The sequence below is a fragment of the Cydia amplana genome, chromosome 1 (genome assembly GCF_948474715.1).
Source record: "Cydia amplana chromosome 1, ilCydAmpl1.1, whole genome shotgun sequence".
Taxonomy (NCBI): Eukaryota; Metazoa; Arthropoda; class Insecta; order Lepidoptera; family Tortricidae; genus Cydia; species Cydia amplana.
Window position 1 is genome coordinate 22,797,833 of NC_086069.1, and position 22,634 is coordinate 22,820,466.

Consider the following 22,634-nt stretch of genomic DNA (forward strand, 5'->3'; position numbering starts at 1 on the left):
ATGAAATACATTGTTGCCAACCTAATTTTAATTGTCATCTCTGACAGATGAGTACTAAGTGCATTGCTGCCAATTTACAAAATATTCATTAGGTTCTATAGTAGAAACAATATAATTGCTTTAGAAGTCAGAAACGCGCATGTGACACCCGTAATATAGCAAGATCCATAGACTACGAACACCGCTTAGCGTTGCTTGTTAGTCTCCATAGGCTACTGTGGCCAAAATCGAGAAAAAAACTATCCAAGATTGTAATTTAACTAACAGCAAGTACCAGGGCCTCATGAGTTACAAGAAGGTGTCGCTGACCAACCGGCCGTGGGGCGCGGGGCGCGGTGGCCGGGTTTGGTTTGTTTACCTACATATATGCCCTATATGATTCCACTTGTTTAAAGTATTATTTTTGTTGAATGAAAAATATTTATTAAATTTACATTTTTTTTTTCAAAGTGTTTGATCGTAGAAAAAGTATTGTATGCAACGTTGTTTAACTGAGTCAAAAAATACTCGTGGCGTCTTTATTAACAATTTTCGGCTTCGCCTCAAATTGTTACTCACGCCACTCGCCTTTTTTGACCCCTCTTAAACAACGGTTGCATAAAATACTATTTTCTTGTGCTATTGTTGCAACTTTTTAACACATTTTCTGTACATGTGTGTCATCTCGTCAGTGGTCGGTGACGTACTAAAAGCAAAGAAGTGTATGCACTTCTCTGAGGTGCGGAAACATTTTGTTCGAGATGTCGTCTCTTGTGACGAACTGGGTTTGCGTTTGCCATTTGCCCTCTTTCTCGCGGTGCGGTGGTGTGTTAGGGCTATAAAATTCCCGTCTCGTTTATTTCATTTCATTCTTTTGAAAATCAATATGGCGTCGTTGTATAGTATTTGACAGATAAAACGTGTTGTGTTTGAACTGTTTGAAGTTGTTTAAAGTGTTTAATTCAGTGATATTATCAGAAAACGTACATACATTTTGTATTTAAATCAATCACCTCAAAATGGGTTCCAAAAAACATAAGAAGGAGTCAAAAAAGAAGAAGCACAGGAGTCGGTCGCGGTCTCCTTTGGAAGGCGAAGAACGTGAACGGAAAAGGCACAGAAAACACAAGGATCGCAAAAAGGACCGGTCCCCAGACGGTTAGTTTCACCTCCACTATTTTATTTTATTACGTCTTACGCCTATGATCATCTCTGTTTTGGGAACAATTGTGATTGTGCAATAATATGCAACGAAATTATTAGTCTCTTTATGCGTTGTTTCTGTCACCCTGCAGGCCTGCATAGAGATGATAATTGGCGGGACGGCTCCCCCGTTTGACTTGATAATGGCATTGTCTGCTCGTTATTTCAGACTCGGTGGCATTCGCGTCGGGCCCCTGCGCCCTGAGTGTCGGTGCCAGCAGGTGGGTACTGTAATATAGTTGCCTCTTCTCCAATGTTGAACCAGCCTTCTCTTCAAAGCCACATACATAATTCATAGAGTCTGTGCGGAAAGAAAATAGTCGTGGATTGTATTGGGTCCCATACATTCCACGGCTCTTTTTCTGCACAGACTACTATTAAATTCTAAGGCAAATAGATAAAAATGAATAAATATAATTTATTTCAAGTAACCATTATGGTTAGTATGGATGGACTTATAGATAATATGTTTAAAAACTACATTTCACAAAGGAAGAAATAATTACTAATTACTAAGGCAATGTTTCTAGAAGTACCGAAATAGTGGTTAAACATAATAGGTACTTCTAGAAACATGCAAATCATCACAAAGCCTCAAACGTGGGCAATCAAACCTCTCAATTATCAAACAAAACCAAAACAAACAGAGTCTAGATTGGTCTGAACCAAACCAGCTGGACAAGACATCAACAAATAAATAATAACAGTAAATATTATGTGATAATCTTAGATGAATCAACCGAGGCCCACAGAAAGCTCCATAAGGCTTGGTTCTAGATGACCATACATATAGATAGATAAATACTTAATTACATTTAAAAGATCCATAGAGTTAAGGAGATTTTTTTGTGTTAAACACATAAATAAAATCCCTTTAATGGGATTGAAACCCAGGTTCTCCAGCTTTATACTGACTAGGGTAAACACAACCAAACCATTTCAAATTCTTAATGTACATTTATGTCAAGTACAAGTAAAATGCATGTTTACAGTATACTTACATTAGTTTGCATTGTATTTGATAAGTTTGAAACTTTACTTAGTAAATATCTTGCATAAAATACAGAGGCTCTACAACTAATATTGAAAAGTGGAAAACACCCGGATCCACACGGAGCGGGCATACGCGTGAGGAAATTTCCTCGCACACAAAACGCCCGGTGTAGACGTGCCTCGCACGCGCCGCCTCGGCCGAGGCACGACAGTTACAAAGTAGGAAGACTTAATTGTTGATATTAAGTACATTACATTATGATACATAAATTCCAGAAATTTAACATACCTAGCAAAAAAACATAGAATTCAGTTTTCAAACTCTGCTTTTCTCTGTTAAAAGATCTGCTTGTACGGTCGCCATCATATATATCGGAGCGGCCAAGGTGCTCACAAATATCTGAACACTCACCTTGGCCGCTCTGATATATCTGATGACGACTGTACTTTAAATTTTTTTTTCACCACACCAGCTCGGAAAGACTTACTTTGCACTTCAAAAACTGATAGCAAAGTTGCAATTTATTCATATGTGAGGCAAAGTAATCTTCTTCTTCTTCCTTCCCTTATCCCACCTATGTGGGGTCGGGTCTCCTTGTCAATTTGCGCCAGAGTGGTCGGTTCTGGGTTGTCTGTTCTTCGATGTTCAGGTTCTCCAGGTCGTTTCTAATATTGGACCACCACGTGGATTTTGGCCTGCCTCTTCCTCTAGGGCGTTCAGGAAGGTTTAGCGCAATGTTTACAATATGGTCATTTCCTCTTCTTCGAGTGTGGCCGTACCATCGTAGACGAGATTCAAGGAGTTTGTCTTGGATTGGAGCCACTTTGAAACTTCCGCGAACGTACTCGTTTCTTATCCGGTCTAGTCTTGTGACACCACCAGCCCAGCGTAGCATCTTCATTTCATTTACGTGAAGGGTTTGCTCGTGACATTTCTTTATGGCCCAGCATTCAGAGCCGTATAGCATGGCAGGTCTCACAGCAGTTTTATACACCCTTCCTTTCGCTTTAATGGGCATACGGCTGTCACATAGAACCCCTGATAAGCTTCGCCATTTGAGCCATGCCGCTTGTGTTCTGTGGGAGACGTCTGCATCTATATTGGCATCGGATGAGATGACAGATCCTAGGTATTTAAACCTAGTTACCTTAGGTACAGGATGTTCTCCGATGCACACGTCTCTGTCGTCTTGGACTTCGGTAGAAAATTTGCATTGCATGTACTCGGTTTTGCTCCTGCTAATCTTGAGGCCATTTTGTTCCAACGCTTTAGTCCAAGATGTAAGTTGGGTCTGCATGTCTTCAGCTGACTTGGTTAAGAGTACTACGTCGTCCGCGTATAGCATACACCATGGCACCGGCAGTTGTATATCCTTGGTTAAATAGTCCATTACTAAATTAAACAGTAAAGGGCTTAAAGTGGACCCCTGATGAACACCAACTTGGACTTCGAACGGTTCGCTAAGGCCACCTGGGCTTTTGACTCGAGTTGTGCAGTTGTAATACATGTCCCTGATTATGCTGATATATTTTTCGGGAATGTTTTGCGCCCTGATCGCTTGCCACACTAATTTTCGGGGGACTCTGTCAAAGGCCTTTTCTAAATCAATAAAGACAGCATGCAGGTTCTCTTTATTTGCTCTGTGTTTTTCCGTAACGATTCGCAATGCCTGAATAGCATCTGAAGTCGACTTATTTGCTGTGAAGCCAAATTGATTTTCAGATAGTGTTATTTGGTCTAGTAAACGTCTACTTATAATTCGCTCCCAAATTTTGAGGGTGTGTGATGTTAATTTGATTCCTCTATAATTTGCACATTCGCTAACATCTCCTTTATTTTTGAAAAAAGGTGCCAAGTAACTATTTCGCCAGGAATTAGGAATACTACCAGTTGAGAGAATAAGGTTGAATAATTTCGTTAGCCAGTTAGTCCCAATATTGCCCAGCATTTTCCAGATTTCGGCCGGGGTTTCATCGGGGCCAACTGCTTTCCTATTCTTCATTTTTCTCACTGCGAGTATCACTTCATCTTCACTAATAGCTGGAATCGGTCCAGAGGTAGGTATTAAATCTGGTAGTGCCTCACTAGGAAATTCTTCAGTTGAGAGTTCATCAAAGTATTCTCTCCACCGCGCTCTTATGGCTTCATCAGAGGTAAGAAGGTTTCCTAATTTGTCTTTGATATATTTATTAGTTTTGGAATCCAAAGTATTTCGAAAACGTTGTTTTGCAATTTTGAATATCTCGGTGTCCTCCTTAGCAGTTTCGATTTTGTTATAAAAACCCACCCTGGCAGCAAAGTGAGGCAAAGTAATCAAATGCAAATTTTGAGTTGTTTTCCTATGTTTGCTGGTAGAATTTATTTGAATTTATTTTATATGATGATTTTGGATGATAAATATTTAACAACATTCATTTGGATTTGATTTGGTCTGATTTTGTTTGATATTTTACATTTAATATTTGCTTCGGGTTGGTGTAGTGAAAACTTTTGTGTTTCACTCGGGGGCAAATTTTGTTTAACCCTTGTGCTTTGAAACCCTCGCAACGCTCAAGATTCCATTTTTTGAACCATTCCATTCCAATTTTGAAATCTTTCGCTTGCTCGGGTATCAATATTAGCACGAGAGGTTAAACAACAACTTTGCCCCCTTGTAAAACAAATAACTATTTTTATGAATAATCATAAGGAAAAAAGATTGACTTCATGACAAAGTTCCACTTCACCGATTAATTATTACCAGGAGTAAATGCGCAAGCTACTATTAACAGTTTTGAAATCCGCAGTCCCGAAAACCTATAAAACGACATCCATGACGACTTTTATGAGAAAGTGCGTGGCCGCCATCTTGGATTCAAAAATAGTTATCATTTTCGAAATTCGCACTTCCTAAAACCTGTAAATCGACATCCATGAAGATTTTTGTGACAAAATGCGTAGCCGCCATTTTGGATTCCAAAGTAGTCATCATTTTCGAAATCCACTCTAGAAATCCTTTAAAACAACAAAGATCATATTTGTTCCTAAAATTTATCGAGAGAAAATTAGTCGAATAATTAATTGATTGAAGAAAATTGTCGCTGGAAATTAGTCGACGATTAATTTAATTCATAAATATCAGAAAACTGTACAAGCGTGAATTAGTTAAATTATGTTTATCCCTTTCTTACAAATACATCAGTCAAAATGACAGATAGCTATATCATAATAGCTAATTCAGGCTTGTAAAACGTTTATGATTAAATTATGATTAACGCCATAAATCGTTATGTTACGTAGATGAATGGTAATTCGAAATTACACAAAGATAATTTTTTAAGTCTGTACAAAATGATACGTCACTGGACATAGTAATTTTCTTTTTCAAATGATTGTTGCTAGAGATGGCGTCTGATTGTCGCTAGAGTTAGACCAAGACAAGTTTGCAACGATTTTGATACCACACGTAGTGCAAGAAAGAAGTTCGACGTTTAAAATAACACTTGCATTGCGTGTGCGTATCAAAATCGTTGCACACTTTTCTTGTTCTATGTTGTTTATTTCTTATTATTATAGTTGGTGGTGACACTCGGACCACTCGGTCATTTGTCATTTAAGACAAATCTATTGACGCAAGAATCACCAAAATAGGCCCAAGCGCATCCTAAACACATTATCATCCTTCGCGTTGCGCTGTCGGGTAAAAGGAAATGTTCCATAATCTATATTAAATGCCATTTAACGCACTCTGCACTTTCCAGTTTAGCCAAGCCTGACTCAGGCTTCTTTTTACTTTAACACGAAGTTTTGCAATAACTCAGGAAAACGTAGCGTGGAAGCCGAGTGGACGCTCAAACTAGGGCTACCAGCCGGGTGTGCATGGCAAACCAAAATGCAAACGTATTCGAGCGAGCGGCCTCAGTGCACGCTGCTCGAATGCCTTGAGCTACGCTGAACGCCCCGACGAACGCGATGGAGACCGTACACGTATACTTCAAAATGTAGGTAATTTGCCCTAATATTGTGTAACTTGTTGCAGTTGAGGAGGTGCCAGTGGATTCTCATTTAACGGAGCGGTACGAGCCGGGCTTCGAGTCGTCGCCTAGCAGCAACGGCGAGCGCGAACGTGAGCGAGAACGCAGCTTGCGCAGGGAACGCGTGCGCGATGATCCAGTCAGGTATGCACTACACAAGACTACACTTATGGGGGATTATATACCTGTCACCTTTTACCACCTTGTTAGGGCCTATCGATAACTTAATGACATGTGAGGGATACAGAGTAGATGTGCCCTTGCCCATGTCATGGCATGCTCGCAGAGGCAGCACCCGCCGGCATTAAGACTATTTAGAATTAATAATATTTGGTGAAATTGATGGACTAAATACTGGGCTATTGGATAAAAAACCGAACGCCAGCTTAATAATGAAATATACTATCATGTTCTTTATCTTGCTGGATCCACAGCAGTCGAGTAATCTCGCCGAGTCCATCTTAGCGTCAACATCCATATACATTTACAGTGCATTTACATATTTTGCGTGGATATAGTACGAGGTTTCTTAAGGCACTTATGAAGGCCAAACGCTTTAGTCGCGCAGTGCAGCGTGCGACAGCATCGGGTATAAGCATATTCTCCTTTTTTAGGGTTCCGTACCCAAAGGGTAAAAACGGGACCCTATTACTAAGACTCCGCTGTCCGTCCGTCCGTCCGTCTGTCACCAGGCTGTATCTCACGAACCGTGATAGCTAGACAGTTGAAATTTTCACAGATGATGTATTTCTGTTGCCGCTATAACAACAAATACTAAAAACAGAATAAAATAAAGATTTAAGTGGCGCTCCCATACAACAAACGTGATTCTTGACCGAAGTTAAGCAACGTCGGGCGGGGTCAGTACTTGGATGGGTGACCGTTTTTTTGCTTGTTTTGCTCTATTTTTTGTTGATGGTGCGGAACCCTCCGTGCGCGAGTCCGACTCGCACTTGGCCGGTTTCTTTGCAGCACGCGTGAAGTCAGTTACCCGCGGGACAGTTACTCGCGCGAATCGTCACCTCGCGCAGGTGGCAGCACGGTAGAGGGCGCCGGCGCGGGGGAGAGTCTCTCCATCGAGGACACGAACAGACTGCGAGCCAAGCTCGGGTTAAAGCCTCTAGAGGTTCAGCAGAAACCAGACGGTAAGTAGCAGCCACGCATAAGATAGTTTTTTGTAAGTTTTAGCTTATTAATTAAATCGCAAGTATAGAAAAGATCACCGGCGCTGGTAACAGTCTCTCCATTGAGAAATACACCGAGAGCCAAGCCTGACTCAAGCTCGTTTGGGTAAATAATACACAAGATGCCTGACCGATTTACCAAATAGCACTTCTGCAAGTAACCGCTTAGAGCTCTTTCGTTTGTACTTTCTTACCTCATTTTTAGATTACGGTTACCATTTATATACGGTTTTTGATTTTACGAGTAAGTTTGACGCCCCACCACAGCTGGTTAGTCAGACAAATAATGTATATTAGTACGACCATCTTCGTGAGCTCGGCGTCGGCGAAAGCTGGCGTGATACCGCTCTGGACCGAGCAAAGTGGCGTGCTCTTGTGTTAGAGGCCAAGACTCATTTTGGGTCATCGCGCCAGCCAAGTAAGTATGTAAGTAAGTACGACCATCGAACAAGAGAAATTGTGATCCTTGTTTCTGGCAATTAACAAGTCACCATCATACACGGTTAACGAGAAGATATAGCAGATCTTTTCAGAAAATTCTTAGTGCTCGAATGCCGCTTTATTAACAGACCTATAATAGGTCTACAATAATTGTGATGCTCCACCTCCACAGATGACGGCAAGTTCAAAGATGATTTGGGGGAGTTCTACCACAAGCCGGCCGCGAACCTCGCGCAGCAGCGACGCACCGAGAAAATACGCGAGCGGCTGGAGCTGCGCAAAGAAAAGAGACAAATGGAAATGAAGTAAGTGCAGTTAACCTTCACTTGTTTCGAAGGATCAAGCTTTACCATCAGAATAATAGGGAGTATTACTGCAATGTTTTGCCGCCATATTGCAGCACAAGCGACTTAACTATACCATAGAGGGCATAGAGTAACTTATACACACTGTACCTTAAACTGTTTTTTGACAAGTTTTCACAGACAATAAAATATAACATTGATACATCAAGGCGGTTTGTTTACAAAGGGCCTACCCAGGACACGCGAAGTCGAAACTCAGCTATCTGCCTCTTTATCGCTCGAATATGCAAGAGTGATCGAGCGGTTAGATATCAAAATTTTGACTCTCTCGTTTGGAGTAGACCCTTAGATTGTGACTTATTGTGGGACTGGCGCCCCCTACGCAGACTTTCGCGTAATATTATATTATTGAATGATTTTTGCTGTTTATATTCTTGATACTAGTGAAAGTTGAAAGTATGGTCTCCTTGAAGATATCAACAGTATAATCCGCGGGATGGCCACTACATTTGCATATAATATTAATAATATTTCAGATTGCAAACAACTCTGCTGGCAGAAGGCTCCGACGATGAAGACGCGTCGGCCTGGGTGAACAAGTCTCGCGACATTCAGAAACAGAAACAGGAGGCTGCTAAGAGGGTAATCAATGCTTTTCTTTTTTTTCTCAAATTATTAAAAAAAATCGGAGATTAAATCTGCCACACGACTGCAAACCTTATCTTCGAGAAATATACAGTCTATCATAATCTACGGTCTCTGAACTGAACGAGCTTTCCAAACGACTGGAAATCATGTTCACTTTTAAAATCTGGAGAAAAATGTTAAATATACTTGGTCAACCAGATCTTGACAGTAGAAAAAGGCGGCAAATTTGAAAAATGTAGGCGCGAAGGGATATAGTCCTATAGAAAATTTGAATTTCGCGCCTTTTTTTACTGACAAGATTTGGTTGACCAGCTATAGTTGTCTTTTGTCATCAGGCGGCCATGCTGGACGAGATGGACGCAGTGTTCGGTGTGTCAGCCCTGGTCGAAGAGGAGGAGCGCGCCGACCGGTCCCTAGCCTACAGTGCCGCTGCGCTGACGGGCCTGCGGGTCGCACACGACCTCAACTCTGTATGTATATAATGTTTTTGTATGTTTGTGGTTTTTTAATTTATTAGAGATGCACCGGATATCCGGTTACTATCCGGTATCCGGCCGTTATTTTATTATCCGGCCGGATACCGGATAGTGACCTACTATCCGGCCGGATACCGGATAGTAAAATTAACACATTTTGGGGTAAAAAATGGAATCTAAAAAACGTTCACGGTCATAATGCTAACGACACAGTAGATAGAAATGAATACGTAACCAATGTCACGCAATACACTTATTCGTTTACACAAAAATACGCGCGCGCACTTGTAACTATAAACGAACTTACTACGTAATGACATGATAAAACTCGTTACGCTCCTAGAAATGTGTCCGCGCGAACGTTCACTACGAAATAGGTCGAAACCTGCACGACGCGCACCTGCAAAACTCAAAATATAGGTATAGTTCCGCCGGCCGAATATCCGGCGGCCGGATACCGGATATTCGGCCAATGTCCAGGCCGGATATCCGGTATCCAGCCAAACAACTATCCGTTGCATCTCTATTTATTATTATAGTATTTTTTTTTGTAATTCGACATTTAGAGACTTTACAAATCTCTATGTAATTGTAATACTTTAGTTTGAATTGATATTTACGATTTTGATGTATTTTATAATTGTTGATGTGTTTTTTTTTGCTTGTATTTAAATTCCATGTTGACGTGTAAAAGTGCCCTTGTGGCCTATTTGCTGAATAAATGTTGATGTTTGATGATATTTGATTCATCGTTGGGTTATGGAAACATGGCTCCTTAAGGCGCTAAATGGTGTTACTTTGAAGCAGTAACCTAGACAATTTAAAAAGTTGGAAAACCTATTCTTTGCTAACCGACTTCTAGATTTTGAAAGAGGAGCTTCTTAATTTGTGGGGATATTTGGTTTTTTTTATACATGTTCCCTGATTACTTGACGAGGTCTGGGCCAAAAGGTTTTGTCAGTATTACATAATGTAGAACGAAGTGTAAATAATGTGCATTTGTTAATTAGTTGGCAGACGAGCGCGACACGGTGCTGACGCTGGCGGACAAGGACGTGCTGGCCGAGGACGCGGAGGACGTGCTCGTCAACGTCAACATCGTGGACGACGAGCGCTACAAGAAGGTAGATGCAAAACACGATACACGTGTACAGGCACATTTAGACGGTGCGAGACGCATGCGAGTTTCATTACATTGCGTCATTTGATCGGTCGGCTGAATTGATGTAACCTCAATGGTCCGCAATGTAACTAAAATCGTATACGAGCTCACGCGCCGTCTAAATGAGCCCTACGCCACTGCCACTTAACTGTGAAGTGATGCGCTCATTTATAAACAGAACAACCATTTTGTTAATTTTGATTAATATTGTATTAAATTCAAAACATGTCGTACCTGGCAATAAAATGGATAGGTCCCTTTAGTTTAGTCCCTTATCACTGAAAAGTGCCATAGCATGATCGAAGGCCGCCGCTGCGAGCAAGCGTTCAGCGTCAATGAGTTTACACTATGACTCTGCTCTGCCCTTAATAAGGCTTAAATGTTGAGTTTCGTAACAGATTTAGGCCCTGATAACAAATAAATAAAAATCCTCATATTGTATACTTACGCAAACATGTATATTTAATAGTACATTATTGTCGAGGTTCGGAAGTAGCTACTTGCAGGCTGAGGATTCGTTTTAAACGGACGACCTTGGGAGTCCGTTTAATTGAATCCGAAGCCAGCAAGTAGCCTTCCAGCCGAGTCATATATAGTGCTTTTCTCAAAAATGGTGCAAGAAATAGAAATATTTTACAGAACTTACAGAAGCAACGTTCTAATTTTCACAGAAAAAAAATTACAACTATTAAAAAAATTAGCTTGACGCCTTTAAAAAAAAAGAAGTGTATTTTTCTGCTGAAAATACGCCAACCTATTTGAGACACCTAAATAGTTGCGGTACCAACATTAAGCCTATAACAGACTATCGCACCGCACCGCGACCTTGGAGCGTCGCACCCATAAGTGAGAGCGAGAAAAAGATATCTGTTTCGCGCTCTCACTTATGGGTGCGACGCTCCAAGGTCGCGGTGCGGTGCGATAGTCTGTTATAGGCTTTATAATAATAAGTGCTGATCATCTGTTTGGCTGTTTAAGGGACCTATGCCTTCATTTGATATGGCCATTTAAAGTTTTAAAAAGTTTGGAACTCGTTAAATAATGGAATTTGTATGCGACATTGCAGTCCCGAAATCGAGACTGCAATGTTTTTAACTTTTTAATTTTTTGAATGACCATAAACTACGCGACCTATTTTTTAACCGGCGACGTCGACTTTGCCGTCCATTTTTGAGAAAACATTATTTCCGTCGTCAGAACATCGAGTCCCGCAAGAAGGCCAAGACCGGCTACCAGGCGTACGACGACGAGGCGGACCTGGAAGCTGCCGCCCTGGGCTATCAGAAGCCCGTGCTCTCCAAATACGATGAGGAATTGGATAAGGTAACCAAGACGATGATGGTGCATTCCAGGGATGTTGCGAACATCCGCATCCGCAACCGCGGAACTTCCGCATTATTTTCAATATCCGCATCCGCATAAAATCGATGCGGAGCTTATGCGGATGCGGATGTCAAACAAGTCGGTACGGGAACGTCTTAGCGGCGGCGTAAGTGCTAGGTAATTTCGTCATTACCCGTTATAGGTAATGACGAAATCATCTAGATCTAGAAAAGTCGGCCAAGTTACTGTTTATTAAATATAACGCACAGCTATATTCTTGCTCAAATACTAAACGTTTCGTTTTTTTTTAATAAAAAAATACTAAATGTAATACTTGACGTTTTCTAGAAGTACCTAATCTTGACATCCGCATCCGCATCCGCGGATGTCAAAAAATCTGCATCCGCAACATCCCTGGTGCATTCCCATTTATCCCCGCCAGGCACAGATGGGAATAAGCGCTTCATATTAATCATTCCCATTTCTCCCCGCTTCATGTATGGCAGTGGTCGCGCGGGACGGGGAATAGAGAAGTTAGAATAGTCTTGACCATATTTCATGGCTTAAATTTAAAAATGTTGTGGGTGGTGTTGTGATTTAAAACTCTGCTTCCTAGATATCGCAAAAAATCGTGCCGTACGTGCCCAAGCAACAATCTGGTGGAATAAATTTCTAAATTAATGAAATCCCGATTACAGGACTTTGCCATGCTTCCATTTAATATCCTTATTTTTTTAAAAGGGTGTCCGAACCGGTTCAGGGTACACAACTACACATATTATGTGCTTTCTGGAAAATTTCATGGCAATTAATTGAAAATGGAAAGTTTGAATCTTCATTCATACCAAAATATAAGAAGTTTCCGAATTTTACGCTTGTAGAAGTTTCGCACTTTTGGAAAATTCCAGTGTAACATTACAGACTTATTACATCTCTGAATAGAATCATTTTGACAAGACCACTAACATTTAAATTTGTAATCATAATTAGAGTTGTACATTTGTCTCGACCGCATTTTCCGTTTTGTATGGGAAACTTTCCCGCTTGAGAATATTTCTCATAGTAAACGGAGAACGTTATCGAGAACGGCACAACACTACCCATATTTGACCATTGGTGTACCTTATGTCTTTGAAATAAGGGCTATCGTCGAGACAGTTAACAGTGTGGTTTATTTCATACATAGAGAAATATAGTAAGACAAGAGTGCTCACTCCATACATCAGTTCAGACTATTAATTTCGGTGTCTACATCTAGCATCGAGTAGCGGAACTATCAGTACTGCTACTTGACAATAGATGTAGCACCGACCGGAAAGTCTTATCTCAACAGCATAAGACTTTCCGGTCGGTGGCGACATCTATTGTCAAGTAGCAGTACTGATAGTTCCGCTACTCGATGCTAGATGCTAATAGTCTTTTTGGTACTAAAACTGATGTATGGAGTGAGCATTCTATGTATTTTTTTCTCTATGATTTCATAGGAAGCAGCGGAGAAGAGTCGCGGATTCGTTCTCGGCGACCACGCGGGCATCGAGGCGCAGCGCTTCCGAGACATGATGGTGAGTGCCCACTGCTCCTACTATAAAGGTTCATTTCCTGATAACTTGATACTATATGCGGGGTAGGGGAGATTTCCATAAAGCATGCCATAGGCCCCGCATTCGGGTAACTGTTTTCATTCCTCGATTTCCAAAACGCATCCCATATGAGTTTTACTAGTCATTTTACCGCAATACCGCCTATGCTCTACGGGGAGTCACCGCACGCTGTATATCGATCGAGTTATCGACCAATGAAACTGAACTGTGAACCTGGTGGCTGTGGAACACATGACTCATTTGACAGTCGACAATCAAATACATCGAGCGATCATCGCTTTGAGTTCCCCGCACCACAAGCATCGCTCATAGCCAAATATATCGGCCTACTTTGACTCATCATGCCCAGTAGGCATAAATATTTATGAATTGTGCTGTAGTCGATACGTAAATTCAATATTTGAGTCGAGAATGTGACTTGTTTACTTTGATTCGAAGTAACGTCTTAGTGTAAGGCCTGAGTGGACGCTCGAAGCGGAGCGTTCGGCGGGGCGTGCAGCGTGGCGTTGGGCTCACAAGTAATTTGAGCAGCGTGCACTAAGGCCGCTCCTATACGTTTGCATTTGTTTAACATGCACGCCCAACATGAGCGTCCGTCCACTCAGGCCTTACATTTATCATTATTGTAGCGGCAAGAACGGCTACGTGGCGGGCCAGACAAGAGGCTGGAGACGCTCAAACTGCCCGAACTCAAGCTCGCGTCCGATTACCTCAGCGAGGCAGAGTTGAACGCCAAGTTCAAGAAGACCAAGCGCAGGGTAAGTGCTTATTGGTAAAGTGGCCAATGTCATTTTAGAAATACGCGATATTGGTGCAGTGCAGGTACTCTGCAATGGAAACACGAGTGATAAAAACTCAGTGTATCGTGGGCGCCTTTTTGCTGAATACACACCTTTTAAACCTTTCTGTTATCGTATGTCAGTTTTGCTAATTTTGTGGTTTACAATAAAGAGCCGAGTAATATTAAGTACTTTAGTTTTGCTAAACTGGCTGTAGTTCTTATAAAACAACACCTTGAAAACACGCATTTAACCCTTAAATGCATAGTGATGCATTTATACACACAACATAAACATCAAATGTTATGCATTATTAAACAAATTCTATTTGTTCTTGTATATTATTTCAATAGTAAAACTAATAAATTTTCCAAATTATTACATAAATTTACGCAGTATTTTAATTTATAAAAGTTACATTTGTTTATAGACGAAATGTCGGAAAACTTGGAAAAACCTGGAAGTTGATGATTTTTAGTATGTGATTTTGGGCAGATTTTTCGGGGTTTGTAATTATTTTATATTTACAAATTTTATCATAGGAACATCACAAATAGTGTACCTTTCTGTTGGCAGTTAAGATTTTTCCTATACCCCTTACTAATAGCTATATATTTCCAAAAATATGATTTAGACTATGCAACTTTTAACACTGATTTCCCAGTGAAAATCGATGATATATTTTTTTTTACTATTTTTCCTAGAAACGGCAAACAATTATGTGATATATATATTAATTTCGGGCAAAACGAAAAAATCATGTATTTAAGGGTTAAGGTTCATTAATTAAAGTCCGTATTAATAACTACTTGCGTCTGTTTCGGCAGGGTAAGATACGCAAGAAGGCGAAGGAGGAGCCGATCGATGTCGATGATTATGACGCTGCCGCTGTACCTCTCGAAACCGACGACACAGGTACACTCGCAACTTCTACTAAGTTTATAATTATGAGATAATAACACTTTAACAATACCTATATTTTGAAAGTCTGCTAAACATCGATTTAGTTAATATTGAAGTAGGCTAACCGTTTTTTTACCATGGCTTTTATAACTACCACGGGACTTAATCGCCTATTATTATTGATGGCCCGACGTTTCGAGCGTAATGTCACGTTCGAAACGTCGGGCCATAAATAAACGTAAGTCTTACGCGATTAAATCCCGTGGTAGTTATAAAAGTACGTGGTTTTAGTATTCTGAAAGCTTTCTAAATGACAGTAAATTAGCATCATTATGCAATTTTTTATTATACACAAACAAAACCACAATACCACAGCTGTAGCTGATCTAGTCATCTTCTTAGTTACTTTTTAGTTTTTAGCTTGATTTCTTGTATTGGTTATAAATGTTAGTTACCCTTGCAGAAGTAAAGGTGGATCAGCTGAAGAGTTCGCTGGTGATCGACGAGGATGAGGTGGAAGTGGACTCCGAGCTGCAAACGGCGTTGGCCCGAGCGCGCCGCCTGCGGCAGGCCGAGCACACGCCCATCGTGCCCAAGGTCAGTTACAGCACAGATACTCACAAATGGTACTGCACACCGACTTTGTCGAGACAAAGTGCGAATGTGAAAATTGACGTTTTTGATGACACTTCCATACTTTGCTATCGCTAAATCTGTGCCGAGTTAGCTAGTCACTATGAAATGGACGGAATTTCTGTTATTTATACGAGATCTATATTTATACGCAAGTTTCTGGTGTGAAAAATTAGTCGATCGATATTTACTTTACCGCAGTTGGTCGGACACTTGCGTTGATGTATTCTATTGTATTAATAGTAACAATTATGTACAAAATTGTTTATTCTGCTTAATCGTCCATTGAGACTTCTCTATTCGGGTTATTCCCACTAGTTACCACCAAGTTGTTACCAGTGGTAACTACTGGGAATTTTTTTCCCACCTTTTACCACTGGTAACTACAGGGAAAAATAATTCCCAGTAGTTACCACCAACTCGGTTTGGTGGTAACTACTGGGAATTTTTATTCCCAGTAGTTACCACCAAAATTTTGTTAAGAGTTAAATACTAATAAAAACAGTATAAATAGTATAGTATAAATATAGAGTGATTTTGAATTACCTAATACAATCACTTGAAAAATAATCTAAATGGATAATTAAATTTTTCCTTACATAAAGTCCGTCAACCAAATCTTGTCAGTAGTAAAAGGCGGCAAATTTGAAAAATCGCGGGTTAGCAACACTGTGTTCAAATAATTCCAAAACGCGTGTCATCTGTGTTTTATCTGTGGAATGTGGATCGTGAATGACAGCCGTCACCTTATTTGTTTTCATTCTGAACCGTTTCTGTTTCAAGAGATATTTCTGCTGTCACCATTAAATACCAATACATTAAATAAGAATAAGCAAAGCTAAGGAGCCTACAATGTACAATCATGCTCGTTGATGGTAAACATTACTAAAAATTGAGGTTATGAACTTATGACAAGTACTGGAAGAACTCTTTCGAACTTTTAAGATTATGTTCAGTTTTTTGTTTTAGGGTTAAAAGGCATAAATAAAATTAAAACGTATGCCTAAATCTATCCAGCAAGACCATAAATCGTGTCCTGGAAACCGTCCATAGGCCCACATGTCTAATATTTTCAGCAATCAGAGTTGTGACTATTTACAAAGGTAAACCTTTTAAACAGTATTAAGAGCCTTGATTATATCGCCGTTCTTTCGGAATATCTACCTAATCCATACATGTTTGTTGCAGGATTAAATCTTGCCCAATATAAGGCGTTCGTAGTAGGTAGTATCTCTTCAGACAATACTTACCTATGGCGGTTTATGTACAACGCAACCAAGTCGAAAAATAAACTTATTATTTAAAAATGTAACAAAAATATTGAGAGCAATGGAACAGATTATTCTTGTAAAAGTTGTCATTAATCATTATGTTAATCATCAAGAAAATAGATTATGTAGGCTGATTTGATTCATGCACTCAGTTACTGCACATATGTACTTACCTATGGGACTGCCTATGGGAAATCCTAGTTTATACTTGCTGAAGTAGGGATGTATCTATTTAAAAGAAGTTTAAGTCGCTGTACATACCTGTTTGTTAAATAAAAGAAAATAATTTATTCAGCGTGCATATGAAGCACTAGTAGTAGTAACTTAAATTACACATTTTGAAACAAATCTGTTTTATGCTTAAGATGCAATACATTACTACAGAGTATTATGCTTGGTTGAAGTGACCCGGTAACATTGGTAACTTCATTATATTTTTTCAATTAATGACCTGAATTATAATGTAAGCTAAAGTGGCCCTTATCTTATTTACCTTTAAATTAAATAAACACCCAAATATCAGTTGTTTTATTTTTAATATGTATATTGTACAATATATACCAATCAAAAAAATTACACAGGTATGTCATATTCATCCAGAAGAGTACACTAATTTACATTAACAAGTGGCATATTAAATTGTAAATAACAAATATATGCACTATCCGCACTATCTAATTATCTGCATTTTGATATGATTTTATTTTAGTAAACTTAGAAGACATAGATAGGGAACAAAGAGAATATAAGCACTACAATAGGGAGTTGTTTTTGATATCTTCAAATTTGTTCATCATTCTGATTAACATTGTTTTAACATCGCTTTTAAATTGTCCGTCCATGTTTCAAATTTTTTCAATAAACCGCGAGTGACAATTTGAATTGAAGTACGCAGCAAAGAGAATATAATCAATTAATCACTACGTGTACGCAGGGCGCGCTCAGCGGAAAAAAAAAATTTTGGGTCGATGTACATTGCTGCTTTTCTTAGCGCAATACTGCTCTTTGAGTGTTGCCCTACTTTAGTTTGCTTTACATTGCTACTGACAAGATTTGGTTGACGGACTATATATTATAGTTTTTGTACTAGCACTGGTTAAACTGTTTCAATAGGTTAGGTCACTTTTAAGGCAGTTTACTAAAACTTTAATCGACTTATAATTATATATTAAATCACTCTTTATTTATACTATACTATTTTTATACTGTTTTTATTAGTATTTAACTCTAACAAAATTTTGGTGGTAACTACTGGGAATTATTTTTCCCAGTAGTTACCAGTGGTAAAAGATGGGAAAAAATTCCCTGTAGTTACCACTGGTGACAACTTGGTGGTAACTAGTGGGAATAACCCCTCTATTCTTCTCTTTTTCCGCATGTGTTATAAAATGATATGTCGTTTGTTCCAAGGTGGAGGAAATCCTGGAAAGAGCGAAAGAGGAGCCCGTAGGCGATGAGCCGGCCGACGGGGTCATGGTTCTGGACGCCTGCGCCGAGTTCTGCCGCACGCTCGGCGACATCCCCACCTACGGCCAGGCCGGCAACCGAGATCAAACGCAGGAGATTATGGTGAGTACTAATCGGAATAAAGGTTTTAATTTTATAATTATTTTAATACAGTTGCTCATAAAGTGCTTATACTTGGTCAACCAGATCTTGACAGTAGAAAAAGGCGGCAAATTTGAAAAATGTAGGCGCGAAGAGATATCGTCCCATAGAAAATTTGAATTTCGCGCCTTTTTTACTGACAAGATTTGGTTGACCATCTATATTTTACGTAGCTGTTTAGCGTTCGCAAAGTTGTGTTTTTGCGAACTAGTGCTTTTTACTTTCCGTTTTTTTTTTTAATTTAATTCTGACCGTAATCGATAAGTCCACACCAAAAAGTTTGGAATATCAAAAACTTTATATAATTTTTATTTTGACATTAGACATATAATACGTACAAAAAGTATTGTTACACGATATAAAGTAAATATTTATTTGTTATTATAGATATAAAATGTTATATGTATAATACTATATTTCACTAAAAAACTTTTTTATAATTTGGCTGAATGGAAAACTATCATTGCCGCGATGGCTGTCGTTAACAGAAAAAATGAAAAAGTAAAACCGGCGCCATACAGGCGCCCGCTATTTTCACTTAAAATTTAGTTGTATCAAAATAATGAACTTAAATTGAAACTTTAAGAGTGTTTTTGTATGAAATGAGTTAATGTGATTAATTTTTGCAATGTAAATCAATGCTGAACATAGTTTATAGTGCTGAATAATATATAAATTATATAATATCATTCCAGTTCAAGCGAAAATTCGTAACTGTAACTGTAAGTACTCGTGTAACTAATATTTGTTTTATTGTGATTTTTTCGCAAATGTATTAAAAAACGTCGTTCAATGTACGTGTGAAAGTGTTATTATTTACTTGTCCCGTATCTTTTATTCGCCTACTCATAAAAGACATCTCGGGACTCGTAAATAATAACACACTTTTCACACTTGCATTGAAATGTACTATTCTGTTTTGCCCTAAGTTGGCTGGGAGAGAATTAATCATATTTGTGATAAAAATGTTCCAGATAGAACAATTTGTAGTAGTTTTTTTTTTAAGAAAAGCGACTGAGTTTTCGCCCTCCGTCCCGACTTTTGCCATACCAACAATTAAGTTTTCACTTCAGCAGCTCGAACAAGGGTACTTTGCTACTTAAAAACAGTGAGCAAAATCGCATTTTGCTCACTGAGTGAGACAAAATGAACAAAATGCGATTTTGCTAACTGTTTTTAAGTAGCAAAGTACCCTTGTTCGAGCTGCTGAGGTGAAAACTTAATTGTTGGTATATCTTAAGAAAACATGAGTGAATAGAGGTAAGATGATGAAGAAGGAATACATTTTTCGGGTTCTCTAATATGTTCTCACTGCTGAGGTGAAAAGTTTTGTGAACTACACGAGATCAAAGTTATTTACATCTCGTGCGCTTTTGAGTCCCTTACTACGCTCAAGATTCTAAATTATAGTATGGAATCTTTCGCTTGCACGGGACTCAAAATAAGCACTCGAAGAAATGTCAAACTTTGATCTCTTGTTGTACAAATAACTATTGTCACTCTCGAAACTCGTCAGAGTCGGTAGTCACGATCGATATTGCTCCCACCCAGGACTTCGAGCGGGAGGAGGCGGACCCGGAGCTGGAGGGCGGGGAGGCGGCGGGCGCGTGGAGCCGCGTGGACATCGCGGAGGAGGCGCCCGCCGACCTGCTGGCGGGCGGCGCCGCGCTGGCGGCCGAGCCCGCGCTGGGCCCCGGCGTGGCGGGCGCGCTGCAGCTCGCGCTCAGCAAGGGCTACCTGGAGCGCGCCGGGGCGCAGCCGCAGCCCCGCTCCGCGCTCGCGCACCTGCTGCAGGCCCGGCACTACTCCATCGAGGACAAGACGCAAGGGTAACTTTCATTCGCTTCTTACGAGCGTGAACTTCTTCTTGGGGATCATTTGGGTAGTGTCAAAAAATCTCATCTGAGCAAAAAGTTGAGGGTTAAAACTTGGCTCTTATATTCCATCTCTTACCCGGTGGTAGTAGGTGAGAAAAAATTCCAGATGCTGACGTGGGCGCCCTGACCTTATAATTTAGGCTATCTTCCGGAAAATATATTATACTTTTAGGAATCTTCATAAACCGATTTTTCGGTTGGAGTTTTAAATGTGACAATCTCTTTAGCATCAATTACCTAAAATCATTTTCTCCAATATGCTCGGAAATGTTCACTTTATTGTAGCAAAAATAGAACAGGAAGTTTTTCCTTATTGTCAAACTCAAATTAAAAAAAATCTGACTATCGCTGTCCTGTTCTAGCGGACGGGAAGTAAAAAAACAATACAGTAATAACTTATTACTGTAGTGTTTTTTACTTTTTAACAATAAAAAACACAAACAGCCAATTATTGTAGCCGCCGGCCGCGTCTACACGACCCGATCAGCTATCATTTAGATAGAGGATAGAGTGAGATAGTATGATAAACGATCTTACATGTCTCGTTCTTACAAGACCGTCGTGCTCGTGTATGATCGTGCGAATACTGCTTAATAAAATCAAAGATTATTTTTATATTTTTTTAAGGATCTCATCCGTGTTCATATAGCTTATATTGCACAATTATTATTTTGTATTGCACAATTATATTAATTGAAGAAAAATTGAATGGTACTGAATGGCACAATAAGTTTGTGCCTTTAACTTTTAAAAAATAATTAAAGAGGGAAATTGTTTTTGACATTTTTGATGTGAAGGTTCGATTCGAGTTGTTTATCAAAAATTTGTGTGCAGCGAGGACGATAAGCACGGGCGGCGCGAGCGCGGCGGCGGCGGCGGCGGGCCGCTCACCGAGTTCCGCGAGAAGTCCTCGTTCCGGCCGCGCATCAAGCTGGAGTACGCGGACGACGACGGCCGCCCGCTGGCGCCCAAGGAGGCCTTCCGCTACCTCTCGCACAAGTTCCACGGCAAGGGGCCCGGCAAGAACAAGCAGGAGAAGCGCATCAAGAAACAGCTGCAGGAGGGGGTCAGTCACTGACAATCCAACCTCTAGACTGAGCTTAGGCCAATTCTTTCATGAAACCGATGCTACCAAAAATACGGGGGTGCGGGGGGACGAGGTGAGCGAATCCCGTGCCGTGATTGGTCCGTTCAAAGACACGGACCAATCACGGCACGGGATTGACTCGAAGATGGAGTAACGCTACCGTATGTGTGGCAGAGGGGGTAGCGCGACTATGCTATGTCTAGAGGTTGGATTGTCTGTGGGGTCAGTATACGGCTGTTTTAAAAGCCACTATTTTTAAAAATTTATAATGAACTCCAACAAAGATGTAGAAATAGAAACTTTACCTTCTGTTAAAAGGCGTACTTGAGCACTACATTCTGTAGAGGTCAGAGTGTCCTTCCACAAAATTCACTCAATTCCTCGCGTTGTCCCGGCATTTTAGTCACGGCTCCTGGGAGCCTGGGGTCGGCTTGACAACTAATGCCAAGAATTGGTGTAGCACTAGTTTTTACGAAAGCAATATAATAAATTTTACATATAGTTTGCTAAGCTTTCTGGGTATTACATTACATTTCTTTTTTACTTAACAGCTGATGAAGAAGATGAGCTCAACGGACACGCCGCTAGGCACGCTACAGATGCTTCAGGATAAGCAGAAGGAGACGAAATCAGCTTACGTTGTGCTGTCCGGTGCAAAGCGTGATCCACCACGCTAACTGTAATGTACCAGATATTGGTAATAGTGGATATTAACCCTCTAAATATACTAGGCATTTAGACTAGGATCCATCATACTAATAAATAACATGTCAAATGTTCCATCAGAGCTCCGACCGTAATAAAATTCAATTGTCAATTAGGTCATATGTACTAATGTTTCTAACATTTTGAAAAATGCACAAGGCATGTTGTTTGTAAAAAAGTATCAATTTAATTCATTCTGCATTCTAAACAATTTGTTTGACCACTAGTGCAGCAAAACCATTACCATGAAATTCAGTTACCGGGAGTAAAAATATAATTGTGATGAATTTTCAATATTAGTATTCTGGAAATAAATTTGTTTAGACTATCTATGTGTTCCTTTTAATTCTTACCCATCCACACAGCAATTCGCTAGGTGCACGACTGGTGCTGCCCTCATTTTGGCAGACTCTCTACGTTAAATCTTATGGAGTAAAATTAG

General features: G+C 39.9%; 1 protein-coding gene across 1 annotated transcript; it reads left to right on the top strand.

The window, feature by feature from the left end:
- Positions 1-897: 897 nt before the first annotated feature.
- On the top strand, positions 898-22,233 carry LOC134651350 (U4/U6.U5 tri-snRNP-associated protein 1). The gene is made up of 16 exons (XM_063506432.1): positions 898-1,137; positions 6,195-6,333; positions 7,162-7,334; positions 7,987-8,119; positions 8,656-8,761; positions 9,103-9,237; positions 10,254-10,367; positions 11,603-11,728; positions 13,213-13,290; positions 13,959-14,087; positions 14,936-15,023; positions 15,475-15,608; positions 18,326-18,484; positions 20,075-20,352; positions 21,235-21,466; positions 22,039-22,233. The coding sequence occupies exons 1-16, from the start codon at positions 999-1,001 to the stop codon at positions 22,162-22,164; spliced, it is 2,289 nt and encodes a 762-aa protein (XP_063362502.1). The 5' UTR covers positions 898-998; the 3' UTR covers positions 22,165-22,233.
- Positions 22,234-22,634: the final 401 nt, after the last annotated feature.

Bases quoted from the DNA above. Each gene is read 5' to 3' on its own strand.
- LOC134651350 (XM_063506432.1), top strand. From the start codon at position 999: ATGGGTTCCAAAAAACATAAGAAGGAGTCAAAAAAGAAGAAGCACAGG. The intron at 8,120-8,655 runs GTAAGTGCAGTT...ATAATATTTCAG, and splicing joins AAGAGACAAATGGAAATGAA to ATTGCAAACAACTCTGCTGG. The intron at 21,467-22,038 runs GTCAGTCACTGA...TTTACTTAACAG, and splicing joins AGAAACAGCTGCAGGAGGGG to CTGATGAAGAAGATGAGCTC.